The sequence below is a fragment of the Numenius arquata genome, chromosome 4, assembly GCF_964106895.1.
Source record: "Numenius arquata chromosome 4, bNumArq3.hap1.1, whole genome shotgun sequence".
Taxonomy (NCBI): domain Eukaryota; kingdom Metazoa; phylum Chordata; class Aves; order Charadriiformes; family Scolopacidae; genus Numenius; species Numenius arquata.
In genome coordinates this window covers 11,348,770-11,371,005 of record NC_133579.1, presented here as the reverse complement: position 1 = coordinate 11,371,005, position 22,236 = coordinate 11,348,770, and the positions used below count along the sequence as shown (strand labels likewise).

Here is a 22,236-nt window from a genome sequence, read left to right as displayed (position 1 = left end):
TAAACACAGCCATTAATGTGATTCTGTGGATTACCCAGCACATGGCGCCTTGAGGTTTAATCTAACACGTTTGTGTTCTTACAGGTTGCTTACATGCATTGGTAAGAAACGCTTGCACAACTCCTGATCTCTAGCATAGAAATCTTCACACAATCTTGAAGAGAAATCTGTTACTATGAAAGCTTATTTGAATCTGATTTTTATTTCAGGGCCGAGAGACAGAATTTGGCCTTATTTTAGCCAGTTCCTGTTTTATAAGTGTTTTTAACTTCTGTCCCGTGTCATTCTGCATTTCCTCCTTCTGCTCTGCCTTTTTATGGCATGTCTCACTTGCTGCTCTTCTGAGTTCTGGCATCAGGCACCTGGAATAAACATATTTGCCTTTTCCACAGTCATTTCAAATCACATTACCGTTGGTGATACATATGACTCTACCCATTTGACAAAGAAACCAAAGCACAAAGGGTTTACAAGGTAATCTGAACAAGGGTTGGAGCTTTTTAAATGGGACTTGCAGAAGGAAGGCATCAAAGGCTTGTAGAGTGATCCTATAAGCTACCATTCAGCCCTTATCTAAGCTTGGAGGCACATCAGGCTTCCTTTCTGTGAAATTTAGTCAGTTGTCCACATCGATACTTCTGCCCAAACCCCAAAATGTCCCAGCACTGAAAACACTGATGACTTAGTGCCTTCTCTTACCTAAGCCACATACGTCATTCTTCCACCTTCACCCTTCAAAGCTCAGTCCAATAGCCGTTCTCAGAGTTTAGGAAACCCATGGAAACTGGGTCAGTGCCTCTGAAGGTGTAGTCCCAACTACCAGTTTTAAGACACAAATATTATAATTAATATAAGGGTTATTAAGCATTGGAATGGGCTGCCCAGGGAAGTGGTTGAGGCACCATCCCTGGAGGTATTTAAAAGACGGGTTGACATAGTGCTTAGAGGCATGGTTTAGTGATGGTTTTTATCAGTTAGGTTGATGGTGGGACTAGATGATCTGAAAGTCCCTTCCAAGCTAGACAATTCTATGATTCTATATGTGTCCCCACGCTGTGCCCATCCCTATATCTGGCAGGGTAACAGCCCGAATACTTGCCTAGGCATGCAAAGGCCATTTCTTCTGCTGGGGATCACCCATTTCCAGGAAATCATCCAAAACACTGGATGGCGGTCTACTTTGCACAGCATATTTCACCCACCCCTTTAGCACACTTCTGCCTTAACCCGAGCACCAGTACCCAAATACTCTGTCTGAACCTGAGTACAAGTATATCCAGCTGCTATTCCCAGGATTGTTCAGTACTTTATAGTACACAGTGTTCATGTGAGAAAAAAAAATTCATGTTTTCAATTTGGTGCCCAATGTGATCTCTTATTTGGAGTGTGCATTAGGTCATTAGTGGTCTTTTTTTTTCACAGCAGACTTTTTTTGCCTAATTACACCACCTGCAAGAGTCTAACATCATCCATTCAGCCTGGCTAAAAGAAGACAGTTTGCTCTTTGCAGTTGAAACTTTGGTACTGCGGCAACATGGTAATTTTTCTATAGAAAATAGCTTTGAAAAGCTGTGATTTGGCACGTTGACTTCATCATGAGTGGCAGACTCTGGCTCTATTATTCATTTCACAGGTGACTGAGAGGCTACAATAAAAATATTTTCCTGTAACCTTGGAGTGAGGTGCAATGGCTGAAAGTATGCATCTACTGCATTAGCAGAGAGAGAAATGCAAAGAGAGGAGAAATAATTGTAACAGCAACTAATTACGTGGATTTTTTTAACAGCAGTTCCAAGGGACATTTAAGGAGCTACCAAAGAGTAAACATGGCATCCATGCCAGTCGAGTTAATAGAGTCTCTAGCAGAGGAATCACATCAGTGAACACAACATACCATATTAGAGAATACAAACAATATATTGTTCCTGAATATAGCTGTATAATAATATACTTAATTTTGGGGGTTTTGCTACAACGTGTAAGGGAAAAAATGCCAAACATTAACAAAAAGTCACCACACCTCTGTAAGGGGCAGTCGTGTCTCACACCTCTGCTGGAGTTCATCATGCACGTCGACAAGGATGGTGCAGGTAGACTCCATCCACTTGGTTTTCCAAGAGGCATTCAGTGAGATGCATCTGCAGGAGTTCTTAAAAAAATACACGCTACTTGTTAAAAGGAAAGGTCTGTGTATTTATTCATAACTCTCAGACAAGATGTGTGCAACAGAGGACAGGAAGAAATTATCAGCTTTCACCGTGCAGAAGGGTCTTCCACAGAGGGCAAAAGGCACCTGTGGGCCAGAGCCTGTGCTGTTCAGCACACTCACAAATGTTTGAGAAAGGAGGTAAATAGGGAAGTGAAAATTTGGCCCATGGTAGTGCTACTCCTTTGACAAGCGCGCAGTTAAGCTGTGAACCACCTTGCCACAGGATGGGGGAGGGGGGGTGCTACAGATTTACCTGTGCTCTTGCCCCCCGTCTGCCAAACGCTTGGGCACATCTGAAAGTTTTCACTCAGTGTGAGTCCCAGGAGACACTCTCTGCGTCAAGGAACTTCATTGCATTGCAAGGGTAGGCTTTGAGAAACAAAAGCGTTACATAGTCATTACAGGAACCTGTCTCATGTGTGCCTGTCATCGCTATGACAGCAAGAGGCCATCCTCAGCAACCAGTGCAAACCCATCACATGCCATCAGCTTGAGAGAGCACCTCATGGTGCCTCATTCGTGCTGGTTGATTCTCTGAACTGGATCTTGCTAAGGGGTAAAGATTGGAAAAGCTTACCCATTTCTTGGTAAGCATCTATCCTTTAGGATTCAGGTGCCGCAAAACAATTCTCATTTAGCTAATTTTGGTCACGTCAGTGCTTGTCCATTAACTCCTGGCAGCGCAGCTTCACTTGAAGTTGCTATATTTAGATGACTTTATTGATGTGTGAAACACAGAAAAATGAAATGCATATGAGCATGCAGGGATAAAAGTCATCAGCTACCTGGATCACAAAGAATAAAAACGTTCAATAGTTTAATGCTAAAAAATGAATGCAGATGAGTCATCCTTACAGTAAGACGACAGACAATTGGATCGTGAGAGTATTTTCCTGTTCTCCTTTCCTTCTTGTAATAAGAACAACGTATGGTTGTCTCTCATATATTCTGCAAATCACACAAGTGTTTTGCACACCTGCCATTTAACCTTTCAGCATTCTGCACATCACCTGCCTGTCTCCCCCATGTCTGTACAAGTTTTTAACATGTGTAGAAGAAACAGCTTGGAAAGTTTATCCAAGCAAAACATACTTAAAAGGTCAGGAAAAGTGAACACACTTCTGTAATTCACAGAATTTTCTTGACAGATAAAAAATCAAACATGGCAAAATTTGTAAAGAAGGACACATACACCATACACTAGAGAAACACAGAGACTGGCCTCACCTTTAAGAGCTGCCATTCCTAAAACAAGTACCTCATTTTACCCTAAGGTTATTGATTCAGGGATTGGGATCAGATCTTCTGAGTGCTCAAGCTTCTGCTTTTCCAAAACTTAAAACCCATCCTCCCAGGGCAGTGCGGAAAGGAGCACCATGTACATCATGTGACAAGAGATGGATGCGAGCTGTAAACATGGGCTTCTTAGAATCATAGAATGAATCATAGAATCATAGAATGGCTAGAGTTGGAAAGGACCTTAAAGATCATCTAGTTCCAACCCCCCTGCCATGGGCAGGGACACCTCTCACTAGAGCAGGTTGCTCAAAGCCCCATCCAGCCTGGCCTTGAACACTTCCAGGGATGGGGCATCCACAACTTCCCTGGGCAACCTGTTCCAGTGCCTCACCACCCTCACTGTAAAGAATTTCTTCCTTATATCTAATCTAAATCTCTTCTCTTCCAATTTAAAACCATTGCCCCTTGTCCTGTCACCACTCTTCCTGACAAAGAGTCCCTCTTCAGCTCTTCTGTAGGCTCCCTTCAGGTATTGATAGGCTGTTATAAGGTCTCCCCGGAGCCTTCTCTTCTCCAGGCTGAACAACCCCAGCTCTCTCAGCCTGTCTTCATAGGAGAGGTGCTCCATCCCTCTGATCATCCTCGTGGCCCTCCGCTGGACCCGTTCCAACAGGTCCATGTCCTTTCTGTGTTGAGGACTCCAAAGCTGGACACAGTACTCCAGGTGGGGTCTCACGAGCGCAGAGTAGAGGGGCAGAATCACCTCGCGAGACCTGCTGGCCACACTTCTCCTGATGCAGCCCAGGACACGGTTGGCTCTCTGGGCTGCCAGTGCACACTGCCTGCTCATGTTGAGCTTCTCATCCATAAGCACTCCCAAGTCCTTCTCCTCAGGGCTGCTCTCCAGCCATTCTCCACCCAACCTGTATTTGTGCCTGGGGTTGCCACGTCCCAGGTGCAGGACCCTGCACTTGGCTTGGTTGAACTTCATGCAATTTGCACGAGCCCACCTCTCCAGCCTGTCTAGGTCCCTCTGGATGGCATCCCTTCCCTCCAGCGTGTCAACTGCGCCGCCGAGCTTGGTGTCATCAGCAAACTTGCTGAGGGTGCACTCTATCCCACTGTCCATGTCACCGACAAAGATGTTAAATAGTACTGGTCCCAGTACCGACCCCTGCGGAACACCACTCGTTACTGGCCGCCACCTGGACATTGAGCCATTGATTGTAACCCTTTGGATGCGGCCATCCAGCCAGTTCCTTATCCACCGAGTGGTCCATCCATCGAATCCATGAGTTTCCAATTTTGAGACCAGGATGTCGTGCGGGACAGTGTCAAATGCTTTGCATAAGTCCAGGTAAATGACGTCAGTCGCTCTGCCCTTGTCTACCAAGTCTGTGGCAGTATTGTAAAAGGCCACCAAATTTGTCAGGCACGATTTGCCCTTGGTGAAGCCATGTTGGCTGTTTCCAATCACTTCTTTATTCTCCATGTGCCTTAGCAAGGATTTCAGGAGGATCTGCTCCATGATCTTGCCAGACACAGAGGTGAGACTGACCGGCCTGTAGTTTCCCGGGTCTTCTTTGTTTCTTAGCATGACTTTTCTCAGTCATGGTGCATTCTCCCACCGTGGGTACATTGCAAGAGTAGGACACGTTTCTTCTGTCACAGAACTAAGTGCCAGGTGCACTTGGTCAGCAGACCCTAAGTTAAACCTGTTATTTTTTGGCAAAGGGGATTCTATTGCATGAGGGAGGCAACAGCAGAGAAGAAGAAATAACTACAATCAAGGTCTGCTTGGGTGTTCCAGGAAGGAAACATTAGAGGGAATCTAGCAGGTTTTGTAATGTATGAAACTAGAAGCTTTTATGAGCACCTGTGGCTAATTCCATGCAACACTAACGTAAAATACATCTTTGTTTTCTAGATAAACGGAGGCAGAGAAATATGAAGGAACTATCTCAAGGTCACACGAATGAGGAAAACCAAAGAACATGTTGTTCTAAATCTAAAATACTCCTTTCCCCAAAGCGCTGCTCCGCAGTATGGAAGAAGACAATACTGCAAAATAGCAATGAACCGACAATAATCTGTCTCTAATGCAAGGCGAGAAGAAATATATCAGAATGTGTCCATCTTTGCATCTTCCAGCACCTTATCTCATACTCTGTGTCTTAAGGCCTGAAGAGAAAGACTGCTTGTTGTCTCCCAGAAGGTACGATTTGCTCTTCTTTTCCACTGGTGGAAATCGTGTGTGCTATGTCTAAATTTCAGAGTAAAATATATAGAGCTAATTATTTAAATATTTTAATATTTTGTAATTTTTATATTTATTTATAATTTTTAAAATGTATATTTCAACTACAGATAAGAAAAATACAGTCACTGACTTTCTTAGCCCTTTTGATGCATTTTTGCTTAAAAAACTTCACATCCAGGGTGCTACTTTGGGCTTTTTAGTTGTATGGAACAAAAGAGAAAAATGGCTTTTGAAAAATCTCGTTGGACATCTAGATATGTCTTTAGGTACCCAATTTATCTGAAAAAAAATCTAGCATGAATTGACATTGCAAGGAAGTACGAAGATTACTCACATACTGGAGCAAATCCAAATGATTTCTGATGATCCACTGATACACAACTAACTTCTTATCCAGGAGAGAAAATGCTGTGACATATGTAATTTTTGAATGGACTTGACTTATTTTATAGTTCTGGTTTCTCCTTATTTTCATTTTACGCATTTCCCATTTAATCTGTCTCTTCTGGCAGATTTCATGATCTGTCTCTCAGGCATCAGGGAGGACCCATGGGACAGTGAATGGGGGACACCAGGTTCTTTTCTGTCTTGTCGAAGGGTGGAGGGTTGTCACAGAAGAGGCTTCCTTTCACAAAGACAGAGGAAGTGAGGAGATATGGGGTGCTTCACTGGACATTTTTTTCTGAGTAATTATAGCAAGATTGGCCACTGTGATTAGGATTTTTACTGCTTCATCTGTCTGTCTTTTCTCCTCTTTTACTTTATCTTCACTTTAGTGTCTGTGTCATTGTGGGAGATCATTATTCTGTGAATATCTTTTTAAACAAGGAAATCCTGCTTGCTGCAACCAATATAGAATTATCTGGCTTCTAGGTCTTAGAAGTTGGCTCATTTTTCTTTTAAATTAATCAGATCCTGGCCTAAAGGATCTGGTAAAGCTAATACACCACAATTTTGCCAATGTTGTACCAGGCAATCCTCTGATTGCTCCACCACGTCTTTGAAATTAAATTTTGCATGCTCAGTTAAGGAACCACATATATCTTATCCTCAACAGAAGCGGTGTTTTCAAAAGAAAAATAAACTAACATTTTATTGGAATAAATACATCTTCAATTTTTTCCCCCAGAAGAATGGAATAATGCTATATTGTCAGAAAACTGAAAGTGAAGTACTGTGCAGAAACAGGAACAGAAAGGCCAGAACAAAACTAACTATTTATAGCTGGGGTTAAAATAGTAGAGTACATTATTTTAGGGAGCAGGGACAAGCGTTTCTCTCTGTCTCATGAACACACACTTTTGTATTGAAAGCTGGAGGGTCTCAGAGTCTCCAGCCCATCTTTGCAGCCTACAGCATCTCTCCTCCCCTCATCGTCAGTCTCTGCTGCTTTGTGCTCTTTGCTGGACAAGGGGGTCAGCACCTGAACGTGTAGAAGGAACACCCTTCTCTGGGAATTGCTGCAGTACCAGGTGAAATAAAGCCCACCTCTGGGTTAAAATAAAAAATAAAAAATTAAAAAAAAAAAAATTAAAAATAAAAATAGATCCTCTAACTTCATCCTCTCTCACAAAAAAAGAGTGGGTCAGAGCAGTAGGTTCTTGGAGGAAGAAGGAAATGCTGAGCGGACAGACAGCCTGGCCAGAGGACAGAAAAGAAGGTGGTTACCTAAATCTCAGCAGTAACTCTGCCAAAGATGGACTTATTACCAGAGCTTATGCAACAGCTTTCTTACTATATGATGACTTCTAGTGCAATTCAGCTCGTCAAGCCAGGTGCTGGAAAAAAGTGTTTGTTCATTTTTCTTTATTTTTCTCCTCAGCACTGCCTGGATTTCTCTGAAAAAAAGACAGAGATGCGACCAAGGCACCTCTACTCACAAGAGGTGCTATGGGGGCGGGTGGTGTTATCCCTACCTTGTATCTACAATGCTGAATTGTCAAAACTTTTGACACTTGGCAGAAAAAAATGTTGGTTTAGACATATTGTTCAACTTGGAAAAAGACTTAAACTTTCAAAATAGATAGCATATCCCATCAGACCCTTTCAAAATAGAAACTCGTTTGTCTCCCCATTTATAACTTTTCATTTGGACATTTTAGCTAATTCTAATAAAAAATACTAATTTAAAATGTAAAAATATTAAAACTGGCAGTATTCTGAAATTATGAATAAATTAAAAGATTGAGTCTTTCCCATGAATGCTGACATACGTATGAGCTTGACTTTCTGCTGTCTCTAAAATGAGATTTTTTAGGAGACTCCTGAATGCTTTCCCACAGAAGGAACACTATTATTTGCTTAGTTCTCATTACAACAGCATTGCTGATGTCCGGAACTATAAATGATGTTTAAACAATTATTTGAATAAAAAAATTCACAATCATTTAATATTCCTCCTAATTTTTCTGTGATTCTCCTATCTGTATTTTGAAAAGCACAAAAAATAAATAGCGATTGAATGTTGACAAACAGAAGGCAAAAGCCTGGCAGCCCTCTGTAAAGCTAAGAGAAATAATCTATTAATAATCTACCTGGAGTCTTAGTCTTTATATTTAGCTTGTCTCTATCCGCAGACGTGGCTGCTGCTCGTGTGGTGTTTTCACGGGGGCTGTAGGGATTACCGGGAGACCATCTGTTCAGTCGGCGAGAAAAAACGTGATTGACAGGTGCCACTGACCTAAGACAGACATCTTCATCTGGTGCTGCCTGCAGAGTACAACCTCCTGCTGAGTTGCTGCTTCCTTCAAGTTGTAAGTGAAATACGTTCACTCTGAGGTGAGAAAGTGCGTTTCATGATTGTTACAGCCTGTCTCTCTGACACGTATTCAACCGCTTCTTCCCCCTTTTCAACTTACTAAAACCTACGAAGTCGTAAATCTAATCTCTAAGCTGGCACGATGCTGAGGGGATGAGGCACTGCAGATATCTGAGGGCAGATAATCCTGTTTGTCTCCAGAACTGTGGAGGCTGCAGGGAGAACTGGCAAGCTGCAAGAGGCCCTGACGTTTGCCCGTCAGTGTAAGGACGAGCCATCTCTATGTTGTTGTCATTCAGCCCCATCTCTGGGATCTGGTTTTGTTTCATCGTTAAATAAAAGTCGTGCTTTTCCAAGGAAGGTCATTGTAAAGTTGAATTCGGGAACAGCCTTTTCATTTCTCGATGTGGAGGCAAGTTTTACTCTACTTCAGGACGCACAGCTACCATGCAGACAACTGTCAAGCAAAGGAGACCCTCCAAAATGAAGATGAAGAGGATATTAAAGCAGCACAGTGGATTTTCAAGGTAAGACAAAATCCAGGGTTATCCAAATATCCTGAAAGAGGGGGGAAACGGTGTATCTGGAAAGAAGCAGAAAGAGTTAATGTGATGTATGACAACCATAGACTATTTGTCACCAAGACATCTGTATTCATGTAGTTTTCCTTTATTCCTGAGCATCATCCTCTGCCCTCTGTTCCTCTGTGTGTTACAGCCACAGTGACAAAGGAGGTGGTGATCCGCCTTCCTGTTAAGTGTCTGCTTTCAAACAACATATTAAACACATCCATCTAACTCATAAAAATGATTCATACCTTGCGGAGCTTATCTGTCGTTAAAAGGGTGAGGGAAAACATGTTGCTTCATGATGTTTAGACACTGAAGAGGTCTGCATTTTTTACTGATGGTTTTTATTGGTAGTTAACAAAAGAATATATCCCAAAGAAATCAAACACAGCAGAATACTAAAGTCTATTAGGGTGTCACAGTAAATCCCCTGTAGTGAACCTATAGAGCTGAACCATTTTCCTTAGTTGAAAACAGTCATCTATCCTCTAGATTTTGCCAACAAGCCTGGAAGTTGCCTGAAGGGTGAACCAATGTTATTTATGGTGAGGAGCTCCTGCGCAGCTCAACAGAGCAAGAGAGACAGGTGCAAGAAACCGTATCTTATTAAAACTTTGGTGCAGAAATGGTGCGCCCTGGTGCATGGTATGGAAGCAAAGTGACAGCAAAGTCAAGCACTCTTGGAACCACAAAGTTTGGGGTTTTTTCAGACTAACTTAGCACCAGAGTGGAGAAGGAGCAAGGCAGCCAGTCAAGGTTGTTGACAGGGTTGGTGGAAGGCAGGATGGGAGAAGCAGCCATTCCTCATTCCACATCTGCCCTACAGCCATTCAAGTTAAAGCAAGAGCTGGCTTCTCCATCCCATCTTCTTAGCCAATGCACCTCCATTTCCAGGAGGCCATTTCATTTGAATTACAGGAATACACTTATCAGAAATCCTCAATTATTTTTGCTGAGAGGAAATACTCAGCCTGCTTTGCCACTATCAGGAAACTGTTTCTGATAATGAACCAAGTACACTCCATTCAGAATTTCATGTCATTCTGTCTCATTATCTGTCCATTTAGCACACAAGCCTGGGGACTTCTTGGCCCTCTTGAAGCCAGAGGAGGTTTTGTCACAGGCACAGTGGCTCCTGGATTTAACCCTTGGTAGTCATACCTTCTGAAACCCATATACTGAATTCTTCACAAATCCACTCATCCTGGGTGAATCATTCCTTTCACCTTGGTGATCTCGCCTGAAGTCATACTTTGTTGATGAGTCTCTGAGAACATGGTGCACAGGACTGAGTCAGGGCCTTGCAGAGGACAACATATTATTTCTCTGCTCTGTGAAAGGATTTATCTGCAGAGGGACCTAGATGACACGGCAAGTTTCAGGGCCACTTGCTGTCCGTAGTTCCTTAAACACCAGTGCTGCCAGCTTCCCTTCTGCTGGCTATCTGTCCCATTTACTTTGATCTGTGCTTATGTTTCTAAATGCTGATGTGACTCTCATCTCTGGTAGCAAGGACAGCGGGCAGTGACAGCCCAGGAGATGCTCTGTAACCACTTCATGAGCTCAGCCGAGGTGAAATTGTTGACATGTGGAAGCTCTTGTATGAGTCTATACGCTCTGGGGGAACATGTCTCCAGAACTTCATAAACCCTATCAGCAAATGATCCTTTCGCACATGTAATGTAAGCAATGTTACTAGTAGTTCATGAGTCTACAAGGACTGTCTTAGTGATAGGAAGTTAGAAAAACTTACCCATCTAGAAATAGGTACAGCCCTAAGGCTGGGGAACTAAAATAAATTGCAATCTTTACTTCACATAGGAAGGACGTACCTTTCTTTTTTACTGATGGGGAACCAAGGCACAGAGAGTTTACATAATTTCCCAGGTCTTAGGAAATAAACTTGAAGTTTGTAAGGTTCAAGACCAGTTTGTCACTTTGCTCCCTGAATAGACAAGATCACATTAAAACTTTTTTTTTTTTTTTTTTTTTTTTTTGCCTGGTAACATTGAAGCCTGCAGAAAGTTCGGATTCTTTCTGTTACAATTTTTCTATATGTGACACTGATCGCTATAGAAAAACTATGTCTTCAGACTGATAAATTTGCTTGACTGACAGGGACTTTGATCAGACTGATTCCCCAGTATTCATTAATTCCCATGTTCCCTTCCACCTTCGATAAGGTTTTGAATTTGACGCTTCTGAATGTGGGTGGTGGCTGCTTCTGAGAGCAAGTTGCCATCTAATTCAGTGTGCCAAAATGGAAACATTAAATAAAATGGGATTAAAAAAAAAAAAACAAATCTTTTAACAGAACACTTGAATTAGGTTTATTTATTCTTTAACATGCTTTCAAAGAGAAACTGAATTACAAGAGAAATGTTTTTGAAAAGTGGTAGGCAGAATTTAAAGGCCTTTTAAATTCTCTTCATGACATTTAAATTAATGCAGTGAGTTATTTCTAATCTCCATTTGCATTGCTTAAAAACCCTTTCCCTCTGACATGTTTGCACCTTGATTTATAAACGTGCTAAAAAGGAAAAGTGAATAAACTTTTTACGAATCTCAACACAAAGATGCAAAGGACTTACTTACCAGCTTATTTACCCCGAGCTAACCCAGACCCATTCTCGTCTGCTCCCAATGTACTTTTTGCCAGTTAACAAAATTAACACCCCAGAAACATTACACTATGCAGGGAGATAATGAGAGGCTGCAAATAGATCCCGGTATTTTTCTAATGACAAAATTTGCCAAAGTCCTGTTTCACAGAGCTCGTTGCCATCATTTCCTTAGAAGAGGATGATAATGTTCTCCACGAAGATGCCACATTTTAGTTGACGTCCACGTTACATCTAGATGGGACCCATTTCTCTTCTATAATGTAATTATGGTTTCTAGGCATACAGTCTCCAGATTTGGTTGATTTTGCATGATTAATACACGTACAGACAATAAGTGACTGGGCAAGCACAGGTAGGACAGCAATGTCAGGCCTCTGAGGGTACTAATAAGTGTTAATGGCCCTGACCAGCATCACCTGGGACCTCCACACTCACCCAAGGCCCCAGCAGCTCTATTTAAGCTCAGCCCTAGCAACATACTCCTTCCCTGCCTGAATATTGCTGAAGGAGTACTGGTCTCCAGCTGAGGGACAGCTATGCCTCATTTGGTGATGGAGCTACCTGGTTGAGACCTTGAACTCCCACCCTAGGCTGATTTCCTTGCTTGATCTTGGCTGTCCCTTGTCAGTGTGAGCTTGCTAGGTGATTGTAGGACCTGATCTCGAGGAGGGATTGCCTTCCACTTTGCTGTAATATTGCTTTATGATCTAGACCTTGCTTGGGGTGTCTTCATGTCTGTCCTGTTTGCCTTGCTCAAGTACTGTGGGATGGGCTGTGGGATTGCCTTGGCTTCCAGTTCAGCTTGTCTGAGGGAGCAGCCCTGCTCTTGCTGCTCCCTGGCAAGCAGAATCCTTTCCAGCTCCTCTTGAGATTTGCCTTAACTGTAGGGGCTTTTTGTCCTCTGCTCCCCAAGGCATGGAGCAGAGAGGTGAAGAAAAGCATAGTGTGAAGTGAGAAGGTGTGTGGCCCGGGAAAGGCAGAGAGCAGCTGTTAAGCTTCCTTTAACATCAGCCTGTAAGCTGAGGCCTAATGAGACCCCAGTTATACCAGTATTGCCTTTCTGCTTGCCAAGTCCTCCCCGTTTGGGTTCTGTGTGGGAGACCAGGCAGGAACTGAAATGGCTACAAGCCGTGCCTGGAGGAGCATCTCAGTGGAAGTATGGCGTCCTTTTTCCTTCATCTAGCTAATCTCAGCTCTGCAGAAATCCTTTGGGTTTGCAGATGTCAAACACTATTCCGTGAACTGCATGTAATGTGGAAGTCACTTGTGACCATGCATAGCTCATCTAAATTATTTGGCAACTGCTATGAATCATGAGTTGTTTGATAAAATAAGGATCCATTCACAAACAACTCAAGAAAGGTCAAAAATCATAAAATATGTTATTTGCAAAGGATAGCCTATCAGTTGAATGATTGTGCTGCTCTGCCAAGTACTCTAGTGTCTTCAGGTGATGAGTGCTGTCAGTCATTAATTACTGTTGCTGTTTTACTGTCCCTCTGAAATCAGATATTTTCTTTATCTTTTGTAAGAGTAGCGAAAGTCCTGATATTAGTGAATATACTCACCTTCTTCAGTCAATATAATCTCTCCCAAGGACATTTTCATGTCAGGAGTGTTTATTTGGTGAAGTCTGTTTTTCATACTTAGTCACAGTAGCATTTTTATGTCCTAAAGCTTGTGATTGTGTCGTAGGGTGTTAGGAACAAACCAAGCAGTAACTTACTTGTACCAAGAACACATTCTCTCTGTTCTTTTGAACAGGTGTTGTGCTTAGTTAAATAGGCTGCAGCATAGTTTAACAGTCACACTTTATCTAATTCTTATGTTTGAGATGGGCAGGGGATGCAAACTGTATGGCTGTGGGTTGAATCACTTGGCAGCTGACGTTCTTCATCTTTGCCAAGACAGTTATTCTTACGCAGCAGATGTAAAATTTGAGACGTGTTTGATGCTCTGTTTTATTCAGGAGCAATGTTTCAGAGAGAGACAGAATTCTGGGAGAGAAATAGGAGTATTACAGGGTATTTGGGACCAATTATGAGCATCTAGTCTTATTGACAACTTCTTTGATAATACAGTATGCTTTTAGGTAGGGAAAGGAGTGGGTATTTTGCTGAATAGTTATAGATTAAGATAATGAGGTAAAATCATATGCAGTTGGTTTTAAAGGTAAGCAAAATTATTTCTAGGACAAGCTGGAGAACATTATCTCCCTGTGGTCTTCTGTGCTGGTTAATTTTGTTTTCTTCGTATGTATCCTTTATAACAAGGGTTTATCTTGTTCCTGAAGTGTTTTTACTAGTTAAGAAAGGGCTACTCCTGCATATTTTTTGCAGACTGTATCAATCCTTTTGAAACCTGCAGCGTCCAGCAAAATATTGGTGCCCGTCTCATCAGCAGACCTACTAGGAGGATTAAGGCCTGTCAGCCCCTAACCCTGCAGGAGGGGTCAGGTAGAAACTGGAAGTGGTCTCTCTTGTTTGCAACAGAATTCCTCCAAGGAAAAACTTGTTTCATGTACTGCTGCTTTCAGAAGTCACAAAGCACTCCCGGGGCACGGGAGGCAATATTTCAGGGTTACTCTACACCCAGTTCTATATAGCACTTATTAGGGTCAGGTCATCCATGCTGTGAGAAAACCTGTACTAGTCATTTGGGGGGTTAGAGTCCTCCCTTTCATCTGGTCATCCGACACAGGAGATCTGTTAGCTTAACTGTAGTACTTGTAACTATGGTAAAGACATTTAATCTTTGAAGGATTTATATTCATCAGGGTACAAATCTGCTGGTCGGGTAAAGTGCCTACAGTTTTCTGTATTGGGTGAGGGAAATAAAACAAGACAGTAGGTTGAAAGTAGAAAGTACAGGACTGGAATCCAAAACAAACATTAATAGATATTTAATAATTATAGCTTAAAAAAGTACAATACAGAACAGGCTATGGTCAGCGCAGTGACCAGCATTGCTGTGTACTGGTGTCCCCTAGAGCCCACGTCTGAGCTGGGGACTAGGTGTCTGCATACATATGAGCAGAACTGAGTTACGTAGGGGTAGGATTCAAAAAGCCACCATTTTGGAGAGGTGGCCATCAGCAGAAACACCAAATGACATTAAAGATAGGCTTCTCTTTATATTTGTGAATCACAGACCCGGACACACTCCTGAAATTACACCTTCCTGTCCTGACACAGGACAGAGGAGTGCTTTCTCACTGCTGTTGCCCAAATTATGGGAAATCCAGGTTCAAAACCTTCCCCTGAGGTGACTTGAAACCACATGCTCCAGAGGAATAACCTAACAACTTACTGCAGTGTGTCTGTAATAAGGGTAGCAGGTGCCCCTTCCTTCCCTTCTGTTGTGCGTTTTTTGTTGTAAAATAATTTACTATTCCTTGTATAGAAGGGGTGGTGATGCTTTACTATGTTTAAGGCACTTACCCCACAGGTGTCTGAGATTCAATGAGAAATACTTCAGTTTTTCATTTTAGCAGGTATTCAGTGAGGCCCAGACCAAAATCCACAGGGAGGTCCCTTGCAGCTAGATTGGAATGTCATCCTCCTTCCCCTCCATCTGGTTAGACAGGTCTGAGCCAGGGAAGGCGCTTCGGAAAGCTGAGGCTGACAGACCCCCTGCAGTGGCCGGGCCACCAGTCTGGGAGATAAATTCCTGCAAAGTCAGAGTGGAAGAGCCTGTATCTCCAACAAATACACTAACAGCAGCATTCAGACATGTCTGTGGGAGCGGACTGGGTGGTATCAGGGGCTGTGGTTCCCAAATGAAGGGTGATGCACATACAGTGCCAAATCAGGCCCATAACTTCCTTTGAAAGGTGCAGCATAAATGCTTTTTCCTGCAATCAAGAGTTTCCTCTGTCCCTGTGAGGCCGCTCCCTGTGCAGTGTGTTGGCATTTTTTGGATGGCAGGATGAGGGAGCAGGCGCTGCTGCCCAGTTCAGCTCTGTAGGTCCTGCTGGGAGCCGTGGAGGAGCACCGTGTGCTGAGAATGGAGCACCCTTTAGCAGGCTTAGACCTGAAAGACACGTGACAAGCCACTGGCTTAACTGATGTTGGTGGATAGGACTCATTTTCACCACTTGCCTGCTACCCCTGGGCAGCCTTGCAGAGACCTTTCATGTTTGATTTGGGGTTTTCTTCTCCTCATGTCTCCTCTGAGTGTCCTTACTATACTAGTCTGTTCCAGGCGGCTAACACCATTAAATACAACTCCTTTAAAAACTAATATGCTTTAATCTTTAGCATAACACATGAAGGTAAGAACAGGTGAATGTGGCTTATGCAGGAATTATTCTATCAGGCAGAAAAAGTTGTTTGTTTGTTTGTTTTTTACTGTGGGGGTGGTTGAACAGTGGAACAGGTTGCCCAGAGAGGTTGTGAAGTCTCCATCCTCGGAGGTGTTCAAACCTTCCTTGGTACAGTCCTAGGAGACTTGAGAGCAGGAGGTTGGACTAGACAATCTTCAGAGGCCCCTTCCAACCTCAACTATTCTGTGAAACAAAAAGCTCTTCATGGCATCTTTATTTTTTAAACTGTTCTGTAACTACATGGCATAATAATATTTTTTGATTCATAAAAGATTTTTCTTTTGCATCCAGAAACACTGTTCTGGGAATAGACGCCTGTATTGCTCAGCATTGTCTATGAGCCAATAATGGCTGCGTAGACAGCAATCAGAGGGCATTCTTTTGTAAAAGTTGTCAAAATAATAATGTACTACACATTAATGGGTGGATTACTTGCATATTAATGGTGTGCAAATTTTCTAGTCCTCAGAGATAATTTATACTCGTTTGCAATCATGTGTTTTTCCAATTTAGTGATTTACATATTTTACCTTTGGAGTAGGCCTAAAATTTCCTCTTTAGCTGTGCACCATTGAAATGGAAAAAAATGCGGAATCCTGGGCTGATTAGGATACTACTGTCAGAAAGAATTTAATGAATACAAAAACCAAAAGATGAACTGTTTTAACACTAGTTCTGAAAATTTTTCAGCAAAACAATCCTAGACTGACCTGAATTATAGAGACTGTTTTCATTAATGACCTTCTTTAAGTGGAACAAAATGTCATGCTGGTTAATAAATAACCCACTCAGCCTAAATCTAAATCAACTAATTTGAGATATGAGTAACTTGAGATTTACAAATATAGTAATTTAGAATATACTTCCACTAGCAAGGATCAACAGTATAGATAAATGATACTGGGAAAAAGCAACATTTCTCTGGAAGACCATGGAGATCTTCTTAAAAAGGCATCTAGTTCGGGTGCCTGTGAGTCAGGAGGAATTGAATTGGCCTTTATTCCATTATATGTCTCTCACCCTCAGACTGATGAAAGTAAATGATTTCCATTAAAATACAAAACTAAAATGAAGTACATTTGTGCATCACCAGCGCATAATACAATTGATGTTGCTCTGATTTATGATTTCTCCTAGAGGCCATCATATGGTAGTGATCACCTTAGCACAGTGTTCCCATCACACCCTGCTTTTTTTCCAATACACCTCAAGTCCAATTGAAAGAGGAATTGTGTGGTTTTTTCCAGCTCAGACGTCTTAGGGATTTCTGAGTGCCAGGAATCCTTAAGTGCCAGAATAAGTCATGTCTGGGTTGCAGGTATCAGCCAGTCCACTCTAATTAGCAAATCCTTCCAGTGACCAGAAGAATGACGTGGGGTGCAGTATCATCAAAGGCGGTTTGGGGTGGGAGCTTGAAAGTGTCATCTGACCTTTGCTGCTAGGATCAACCATCCTCAAGCCCTTCCTGGCATGGGTTTACCTCGCCTGCTCTTTAAAACCTCACTAAGACGGACTCTAGAGTCTAGACAGCCTGCTCCAGTTCTTCACCATCCTACTATTAAAAACCCATATTTAACCTAAATATCCCTGCCTGCTGTTTAAATCCATGACTCCTCGCTGTAGGTATAGTGAGCATGAGGAGTAATTTACTCTTTTCCCTTGCCTGTTTATATACGACACACACTACCTGATACGCATTTCCCATGAGTGATGCAAAGACACAAAAGTGATGAATCGCATACGTGCTTTTTCACAGCAATTTCTTTCCACAGGGAATTCAGACTCTAGGGGAAAATAAATGTTTCTTTCAAGCCATTTAGAGCTTAGTCAGTCCTACATTTTGCTGGCCCCTTCTGTGCAGTAACAGGACAAATTTTTACTCCCATTTATTTGCATCTCTTTATAAATCAGCTTCATCCCGTCAAAAGAAAGCTCCAAAAAGAGATCAGAATATCCTACCATAGAGCCTGGCTCCAGGTTGATAGGTGACAGCTAGATCTATCCTCCTGAGAGCAGGTCAAAGTCCCACCAAGCCAGGAAATGCAAGGGAGAAACCATCACTCTTCTCTCATGGGCTGCAGAGGGGATGAAAGCACCTTGTTTATGTACAATATAAGTAACTTTATGTTTCGTCTCATGCATTAAAACTTACCACTGAGGCAGGCGGAATGTTATTTTTCCATCAGCCACATCCAAAAGGTTTGCTGAAGGGTAGCACTTGGGAAAAGGTAAGGATCTGTGAGCAGATGAACTGGTGAAGCCTGGCTCGCAGGGGGGCTGTGCCTGTTTACAGGCTGATTTTGATGGGTCAGAAGGCTCGGCCTTTCCCATAGCCCATCCCTACATGGGGCACTGATTCCAATGAAATTTTCAGGAACTTAGATCTTGAGATCTTGAACTTAACAGATCTTCAGTCTACCACCAGATGTGGTTGGAAACAGCTCAGAAAGCTAGTTGTCCTCAATATTATACTTTTAGTGTTATTCTCAAAAAAATTCTCAAAATAAAAATATTCTCTAAAATACTGTATCAACTGTTAAAGGTAAGAACAGACTGCAACAAACCAGGAGCTGCCCAATGATGCCATCCAAGCAGCAGCTGATGATCTTACAAAATGTCACATCAGTTTTCCTGGTTCACTGTTGCAAGTACTTAATTACTCTCACAAGAAGGATGAAAATTATTCTCAGGAGTCAGGTGTAGGCTGAGGAATTCATACAGAAAAAGGGGAAGGTCTCAGCTTTGTTTCATTATTCCTGCACGTGAATCAAGGCAATTCCTAGCACAAATACAGGCTGGGCAGAGAATGGATTGAGAGGAACCCTGAGGAGAAGGACTTGGGGGTGTTGGTTGATGAGAAGCTCAACATGAGCTGGCAATGTGCACTCACAGCACAGGAAGCCAACTGCATCCTGGGCTGCATCAAAAGAAGCGTGGCCAGTGGGTGGGGATTCTGCCCTTCTACTCCACTCTGGTGAGACCCCACCTGGAGAACTGCGTCCAGCTCTGGGGTCCCCAACATAAGAAGGACGTGGACCTGTTGGAGCAAGTAAAGAGAAGGGCCATGAAAATCATCAGAGGGCTGGAGCACCTCTCCTATGAGTAAAGGCTGAAAGAGTTGGGATGGTTCAGCCTGGAGAAGAGAAGGCTCCGGGGAGACCTTATAGCAGCCTTCCAGTACGTAAAGAGGGCTACAGGAGAGATGGGGAGGGACTCTTTATCAGGGAGTGGAGTGATAGGATGAGGGGAAACGGTTTTAAACTGAAGGAGGCAAGATTTAGATTAGATATCAGGAAGAAATTCTTTCCTGTGAGGGTGGTGAGGCACTGGAACAGGTTGCCCAGAGAAGCTGTGGATGTTCAAGGTCAGGCTGGATGAGGCTTTGAGCAACCTGGTCTAGTGGGAGGTGTCCCTGCCCATGGCAGGGGGGTTGGAACTAGATGGTCTTTAAGGTCCCTTCCAACTCTAACCATTCTGTGCATCTATGATTATTCATTCAGTTCCATTCAGGAAGTAGCTGTGATTTTTCCTGTGACATCTTTTCTGATTTGCTTTAGGATTCAATAAAGAGAGAACAGTACTGTTCTGTTGACCTCACTGTTTCCTTTGAGGGTAACCAAGTCAAGAACATAAACAGTGGATCAGACTTAGACCAAGATAGGATAAAGTATTTGTTCTCAAACTGCATAACGATTGGCATTTACTACTAGAGGTAGGAGGATTATAATAGTTTCAAGTATTAATTTTCTTGGATTGCAGTGCTTGGTTTTGTAAAATCCGTGGTCTTCTCTTTTTATTACCAAACTGATTTGTTTAAACACAAGCATTCTTCTGGGAGGGATGTGTTGAGGAAGAGAATCTCCTTTGAGGGTTTCCTTGCCAATCCTGGAGTTTAGTATCCCAAATAAGCTTTGGAACTCACGCCCTTTGTGTCTTCTGATACTTGGAACTTGTGCTCAGATTCGCACGGGTGCTCAGACTGTACCAGGGGAGTGGACAAGATGCTCCTCTCAGTCCTTTTGTCCTGTTTTTGTCATTTTCAAATTCTTACTCCATTTACTGATCCACATTACCCAGAATTCTGCATGTCAATAACTGGGACATCTCTAACGTCCATTTGTTGAAAATACCATCTATATTGTTCATTTTTTAAATTGTCATTTGTTCATTATAACGTAATGGACATCTATGCATGTCCATATACAGACATCTATATCCATAGAGTCCATATATTTAATATGGACTGTAAATAAGAGAGTTAAGGGTGTTTGAACTTCTGGATGGTTTGGCATGGAATAGTTGGAGAGTTGTCCAGTCAGAAGACTGATAAAGTGAGTCACAGCCTTAAATGCCAGAGACATTTCTTCAAAGTAGCATATCTTTATGTTCACTGAAATTTTTGACTCTGAAAGATGGTTGCTATTTTTATGCCAGACTGGCCTTCCTCACTGCACCCTTTATTCTGTTCATCCAGACTCTGTGCTGATAAATGCGTACGCTTCATTTAAGTACAGGAATAGCATCTGCTTGAATGATTTACCTGAGCAACAGTGGCATACTCAGAGAATAAAATTGTTTCAGACTCATAAAAAAAGCTGTGCTCTCTCAAGTGTAATACTGGGTTGTGAGCAGACACACTTTAAACAGAAAGAAAAGCCGAACCCCACTAGTGTCTTACCAGCCTTTCATCAGGAGAAATAAGTTCAAGGTGTTACGGATCAGACAAGAGAGCATAGGCTATTGCAGGCAGGACACTTTCAGTTCTGTTTTGTCTTTTCTGTGTTTGGTGAGGAGGAAGGTTTGAAATGAAGCGCAGAAAGGAGATTGGGAGAGACGTTTCACCCGCCCAGGAGGAGGACATGGTCTGTCAAAACAGTAGTGCAATGGAGGGAAACCTCCACAAGTGTGGTCTGTTAATGAGTTGTTTTGAACAATGATGCATAAAGATGGGACATAAAAATAGGTTTGTCCAAATTTCTACCCATCTGGGCTGCTCTTCACCCTCTCTCAGGACAGACACTTCTCGAATCCACAGCAAAATGCACTGTATTTCCTGTTGAAGGGAAACATGACAGACAGCCCCAGAGTGGCCAGAGGGAAGGGTCCAGCCTGCAGAAAGGAGTGTCAGTCTCTCTGAGCATCAGACAGGAGAAACGTCGTTTCATAGGAACACATTGAGTGCCTTCCCCAAAGCTCAGTATCTCTGAGCTTTTTTTTTCTTGGAAGTCCTCTGTATCATAGAATCACAGAATGGTTTGGGTTGGAAGGGACCTCAAAGATCATCCAGTTCCAACCCCCCTGCCATGGGCAGGGACACCTCCCACTAGACCAGGTTGCTCAAAGCCCCATCCAGCCTGGCCTTAAACACTTCCAGGGATGGGGCATCCACAGCTTCTCTGGGCAACCTGTTCCAGTTCTTCACCACCCTCACAGTAAAGAATTTCCTCCTAATATCTAATCTAAATCTCCCCTCTTCCAATTTAAAACCATTACCCCTCGTTCTGTCAAAAAGGTCAGTAAGAGATTCTGCACGGAAGCCCCAGGCCTTTCACTCACTTCTACAGGAGTATCTACATACCAGGGATAACCTGAACTCTCTAAATCAGTATTTGTTCAGTTCCATCGATAACTTAGTACACTGGGGTAGATACCACCTGAAGTTTTTCTCATTTCCCAAATATATTCAGACCTTCTCCTCACCATCATTCTTACCAGATCAGCTTCTCTTCCTCCCATCATCATTCAAAGGTCTTTTTAAGAGGCTGGAGAAATACTCCCAGTCACCACCTCAAACTGGTCTGAAATGAGACAAATAAAGGGTTTGCTCTTCATGCCAGCATCTATCAGCCTAGAATGTTCTAATCTTTTGATACTATTTTTAACCTCTCTCATTGCAGTCTCTCATTGCCTGCTCTTTATTCTTATGTTCTTATTTTACAAAGGAATTATAGTGCATTTTAGCTCTGGTGTCTTTTTGTGTTCTCTGCCACATCCTGTGAATGAGAGATATTTTCTCCCATCAGCCTTATAACACGACTGCATAATTCCCCCAATTCCTCTAGATTTTCTAAGGTCCAAAATCTGATCAAAAGCCAATGGCAGAAGTCACAGTGGCTTCCTCGAGAATCTTGCCAAGCTGGAATATTACTGTGCAGCCACATTGTGCAACCAGGCTTTCAGATACATGCTGAACTACCCTGAAACCTCAAACTATTCAGGACCATTGGTTCCAAATTGCCTCATTAATCTTCCT

The 22,236-nt window shown here is 42.6% G+C and overlaps 1 protein-coding gene across 1 annotated transcript in view; it reads left to right on the top strand.

The window, feature by feature from the left end:
- Positions 1-8,870: 8,870 nt before the first annotated feature.
- The window catches only part of RGS20 (regulator of G protein signaling 20), a 43,044-nt gene continuing 29,678 nt past the window's right edge, over positions 8,871-22,236 (top strand). The window contains exon 1 of the mRNA XM_074146476.1: positions 8,871-8,993. Within this exon, the coding sequence (XP_074002577.1) occupies positions 8,871-8,993 (123 nt within the window). The remainder of the gene's footprint in view (positions 8,994-22,236) is intronic.